The sequence below is a fragment of the Molothrus ater genome, chromosome 6 (assembly GCF_012460135.2).
Source record: "Molothrus ater isolate BHLD 08-10-18 breed brown headed cowbird chromosome 6, BPBGC_Mater_1.1, whole genome shotgun sequence".
Classification (NCBI taxonomy): domain Eukaryota; kingdom Metazoa; phylum Chordata; class Aves; order Passeriformes; family Icteridae; genus Molothrus; species Molothrus ater.
In genome coordinates this window covers 57187055-57192327 of record NC_050483.2, presented here as the reverse complement: position 1 = coordinate 57192327, position 5273 = coordinate 57187055, and the positions used below count along the sequence as shown (strand labels likewise).

The window sequence follows — 5273 nt, the reverse complement described above, 5'->3', positions numbered from 1 at the left end:
GGCAGCCGAGCTCGGGGTCGCTGCGCACACAGAGAGGAGTCTCCGTGCTCCCCCCACAATTCCGGCTCTTGCCCCGGCTCCACAGAGGAAACCCGCGCGGTTTGCGCGCCCGTGCGCGGCATTTGCGCCCTGTGCCCTGGGTCCCACGCGGTGCCCGCCCGGACGGGAGGTTCCCCCTGCCCCGGCCATGCCCCCCAAAGCTCCGTGGGCACAGAAAGCCCGGTGGGATCCGCTGAGGGGCGGCCGGGGCCCGTCCGGAGGGAGCAGGGAACCCATCCCAGAGCCCCATCCCGGCTCCCCCCTCTGTCCCCGGAGCCCGGGGGGCGAGGCTGGGCACGGAGCCGCTGCCCCGTCCGGATCCCTTAGGGGCTCTGGAGCTGGGGATGGAGCGGGAGGGACGCGCAGCGCTCCGGCCGGGCGAGACCCTCCTGCAGAGGGTGACATTTCTCCATGGCCCAAGACCCCGAGCACAAACACGGCGGAGACTTAAATAAACACGCACTTAATGATGCAAAACGCTAACAGGGAGGACCGGCACCGGCGAGGCCCCGACGGGGCGGGCGGCGGGGCCAGGCGCTCCCTCCCGGCCGGGTGCCCGGCTGCCTCGGGGCACAGCCGGCTCCACGGCTCCTCTGTCCCCGTCCTTGCCCCCTTACCAAGGCACCGGCTCCCCCGAAGCTCCTCTGCAGCCCGTGGGGAGGGGGCGAGGGCGGGCAGAGGGGCACGGGCTCGCCCCTGCAAAGAAAAGCGCAGCCTGGGTGTTCTGCCATCAGCGTTGTTTAATTTAGACTGTTTAGGTACAATAGAAAATAAACCCGAAAGCACATGCGATTTTTGGTAACAAATACTCGAGACAGGCAGCGTCATCCGCGGGCTCTCTGCAAGCCGGAGGAAGGAGGCAGCGAGCGGGCACAGACGGGAGAAGGCAACGGGGAACTGGCGGGGCACTTTAGGAGGAAATGGCCGTCGACTTTTATTATTACTATTATTATCCTAATTTTTAGCCACATCGATGCATTTCACCACCGAAGAGGAGAAAAGTGGGGGACGCGGGTCCACGGGAGCCCACTCAGTATCTGCCTCGCACGGCCGCGGTCAGACACAGGCACTTGGTAAAACTCTAATACTGCAGCTTTTGATATATTTTTTCACTCCTTTTTCTTTCTTTTTTTTTTTCTGTATTTTTTCTTTTTTTTTTTTCTTTTCTTTTTTTTTTTTTAATTTAAACTACATCGAAATCTTTTTGGTAAGGCTAAATATGAAAAATGTAAACGTAAATTCCCCTCCCTCCTCCCACTCCGCCACAGGGCTCAGTACAGCGGTTCTCTCCCTCTGTCCCCGTCCCGGCTCCTCGGGGACCGGGCCAGGCAGCAGCAGGGATGTGCCGGCCGACCCTGCCCCACCGCGCCCGCGGCGCTGGCATTTGTTTGGGTACAATCGGATCCAGCAGGGAGCAGGGGTCGGGATTTTATTTTCTTTTTTCTTTTCCCCTTTTATTTTTTTTTATTTTTTTTTTTTTTGTAATTCCCGTTGGGACCAACTCGTTTGAACTCGAAGAGCTGATGAGGGTTATTGCCGCTCTCTGCGTTTGGCTATGTGGAAAAAAAACATAATTAAAAAATCGTGGTGATAGTGGGAGACGCTGAGGGGGAACTGGAGCAAGAGCCGATGTGGGGCTGTGTGAAAAGAGACGAGAGTCCCGTTAGCAATCAGCGGGTGACCTGTAAAACCGGGTGCTGTCCTCTATGTACAACCCAGAGCCTCTGTCCCCGAGCAGAACCTCCTCTCCCGATCCTCCGGCGGCCCGCCGAGGGCCTTTAGGATCCCAGATCCACCAGGCTGGACGTGAGGGGTCCCAGCAGCGAGTCCTGGAGCTGGTGGCCTTGGAGGCTGTGCGGGGTCTGGGATGCAGCTAAGCCGCTCAGGGAATAGCCGGAGCTCCTGGCGTGGCTGAGGTTCCCCTGCAAGAGCAGGACCGAGTTCTGATCCGGGCTTTGGGGAGGAGAAAACTCTTCCTCGGAGCTGGACATGAGGGGTTTGCTCCCATCCAGAGGCGAGAGTTGGTTCGGTTTGTTGGTGGCCGCGTTGTTGTTTTCCGTGTTCTCTCTGCGGAGAGGCAAAAAAAAAAAAAAAAAAAAAAAAAAAAGAAATTGTATATATAATCCTAGGACGGGGATGTTAGGGCGGGCACGAGGCGGCGGGGATGGGCATTGTGCTAATGCCCACCATAAATCCTTCGCGTTTAGTTCCAGCGTGGGAGCAGATGCTTCTCAAGGGGGGGAAAAATAATCATAATAATTTCATAACGGATCGTCCCTATTTCTTTTACCCTTCCTACAAATAAATACACCGAACAGCCCGATAATTTAGGTGAGGAGGCAAAATTGGAGGAAGGGATTTTTTTGAAGGGCGGTTTTTCTTTCTTTTTAATCAAAAATGAAAGTGCGGCCCGGGGACGAGCTGGCTGCGGGGTTTTCTCCAGGAGGCTCGGTGGCTGAAGGAGATGTTCTCCGTGCTCTCTGTCTCCCCGGGCCGAGCGGCCGCCCCGCACCGAGGCCACCGCGTCGCCTGCCGGGGTGGCCCCGCTACGGGCGGCGGCCCGGCCCGGCCAGCGCGTCCTCATCCCGGTCTGCTTTCCCCCACCTCGCCATCCCGGAGCTGCATCTCCCTCCTCCGAGCTCCAGAGCTGCCCTGCCCGACCCCCGGCCACACAGGACCCGGCATCCCGAGCGCTTCCCGGAGGCTGCGGCTCCGCATCGCTCCCGGTTCGCTCGGGAGGGCAGGCAGCAAACAAAGGCGGCCGAGCGGCCTGGAACAGGACGGTGGGGGCTCCTTGCTCCCCCAGGGCAGGTGAGGTCGAGTGAAAAACCCTTTTGGGTTTCCACGGAAGGGGAAAAGGGAACGCGGTTCACGAGGAAAAAAAAAAAAAAAAAAAAAAAAGAAAAAAGAAAAAAAAAAAAAAAAGAAAAAAAAGGGGGGGGAGGATTTGAAGGGAACCGTGTGTTTTCGTCGCTCCTATCCCATCCGGCTCCGCGTACTCGCCGCGCTCCCGGAGCAGCTCCCGGGGTTCCCAAACGCCCCCCGCACGGTGGAGCAGGGGGAAAGCGGGGATCGGAGGGTGGCACGTACCTTTCCTTCGCCTCCGCCGCTCGGTCCCGTTGCCTTCTGTTCTTGAACCAGTTGCTGACCTGGGTGGTGGTGAGACCGGTGGCTTCCGCCAACTCCCGCTTCTCCCGGGGGGACGGGTAGGGGTTGTGGGCGTACCATTCCCGCAGCACGCCCCGGGATTTCTCCTTGAAGCAGTAGCTGGTTTCCTCGCCGTCCCAGATGGTGCGGGGCAAAGGGAATTTTCGGCGGACGCGGTATTTGCCGACGGCGCCCAAGGGTCTGCCCCGCAGCTTCTCGGCTTCCACGTAGTGCGCCTTCAGCCAGAGCTGCTGCAGCTTGGGGTGGTTGTGGGGGGAGAACTGGTGGCTCTCCAGGATCTTGTAGAGCTCGCGGAAGTTGCCGCGGTGGAAGGCCACCACCGCCTTGGCCTTGAGGACGCTCTCGTTCTTGTGCAGGTGGTCGCAGGCCGGCAGCGACCAGAGGAAGCGGCCCAGCCTCTCCAGGTTCCCCCCTTGCTGCAGCACCTCGCAGACGCAGGCGACCTGCTCCTGCGTGAAGCCAAACGACGGCAGCATCGACATGGCCGAGCGCGGCGGCGGCCGCAGGACGACGAGGAGAAAGAGGAGGAGGAGGAGGACGACGAGGAGGAGGCGACGGGCACCCCGCGGGAGCGCGGCGGCGGAGGGGCGCGGGGTAGGCGCCCGCCGGGCCCGGGCCCGGTGCTGATCCCGATCCCGGTGCCGGTCCCGGTGCCGGCCCCAGAGCGGGGAGGCGCTGCGGCAGCCGAGGGCGGTGTGTGGGGCGAGCGGGGATGCTCGTCGCGGCGCCGGGGGGAACTTTGTCCCCGCTCCGCCGCCGCCGCGCTTAAAGCGCCCGAGCCCCCGCGCCGCGCTGATTGGGCACCCCCGGCCCGGCCCGGCCCAGCCCGGACAGCCCAGCCCAGCCCAGCCCAGCCCGGCCCGGCGGGCAGAGCCTCGGCACGGGCGGGCGGGGCCTGGCGGCGGGGACACGGCCCCGGACACGGCCCCGGCCGCGGCTGCGCGTCCCTCCCGCCGCCGCCTCTGCGCGGGTGCGGCCGCGGGGGGAGCGAGCGCCGCCGCCCCCGGGCGCATCCCCGGGGAAGCCGCTGCCGGCGGACTCTTGTCCTTCTTTCTTTCTTTCTTCCATCTTTTTTTTTCCGCCCCAAAACTCCTGCCCCCCCCCCGCCAGCCCGCTCGCCGTCCGCTGCCAAAGCAGCCCGAAGTATTTAATTACCTTCGAGCTGGGGATGAATAAATAATGCAATAATGCTTTGGTGAGGAGCTGAATAATGCGCGGGGCCCTTCCTGCCCCTCGCTCTGCCCAGCTCGCCCGGGGGGGACCCGGCGGGTCGGGACAGCCCCGAGCAGACCGAGGGCAGCAGCGCTGCACCCACCGGCGGCGCTTTAATTAGCCTAATCCTCGTTTGCACACCCCCGCTCGAAAGCAATTATTTAAAAAATTAGAAAACAATTAGGCTCCCTAAGCAAAGATAATCTATTGTCAGCAGGGAGGTGAGGACAATGCGGTGAGATAAGGGCAGGGCGCGGGGGGGCTGGGGGTGTCTTTATGGCTGTATTTATCTTTGATTAGATAAGTCGAAGCCCGTATTTTAAGCACACTCCAGATCGCTTTGGATTCAGGAATGAGTTCGTTCCGCGGGTGCTAAGAGCCATCGCGGGGCTCTTTAAAACCTGTTTGTCCTCACTAAGACAGTCGGATTTATTTGACCTACCAAGTCGGATTTATTTGCGTTCACTGCTCCAAGGGAAGGGGAGCCCGCTCCCGGCCGCGGGGCTCGGAGCCGGGGCGCTCCCTGCCCATTCCCTGCCCATTCCCTGCCATTCCCTGCCCGCTCCACGACGTGGGAAAGGCCGATATTTTCCTAAATCCGGATTGTTGTTTTTCCCACGTACTTCGCGTCTCGGTGCTGTTTAAATTAAGCCCCTGCCACCCAGTCTGTACAGCGACTGTACTATGTCCGCTGGAGTCAGGGCGCTTCCATATCCCATGACCATGTGTCTGGTAATTTTCCCTTGCCATTTTATTTTAGTACTTATGATGTTGCAGATGAAGTCTTAAAGAGCTGCAATGTCCTCCCAGAAGGAATGTCTACTTGGAACAGATCCTTATTGACAAGGCAGCTG

The 5273-nt window shown here is 60.6% G+C and overlaps 1 protein-coding gene across 1 annotated transcript; it reads right to left on the bottom strand.

Moving 5' to 3' along the window:
• Window positions 1-1519: 1519 nt before the first annotated feature.
• SIX1 (SIX homeobox 1) lies at window positions 1520-3815 on the bottom strand. Its single transcript, XM_036384349.2, has 2 exons — window positions 3130-3815; window positions 1520-2106 (listed from the first exon to the last, which is right to left on the bottom strand). The coding sequence occupies exons 1-2, from the start codon at window positions 3687-3689 to the stop codon at window positions 1818-1820; spliced, it is 849 nt and encodes a 282-aa protein (XP_036240242.1). The 5' UTR covers window positions 3690-3815; the 3' UTR covers window positions 1520-1817.
• Window positions 3816-5273: the final 1458 nt, after the last annotated feature.

What these genes read in the sequence shown, in the direction of transcription:
- SIX1 (XM_036384349.2), bottom strand. Translation starts at nt 3,689, where the DNA reads ATGTCGATGCTGCCGTCGTTTGGCTTCACGCAGGAGCAGGTCGCCTGC. An exon ending in GCGGCGGAGGCGAAGGAAAG is followed by an intron (nt 2,107 to 3,129) that starts GTACGTGCCACC and finishes GCCTCTCCGCAG; the next exon opens with AGAGAACACGGAAAACAACA.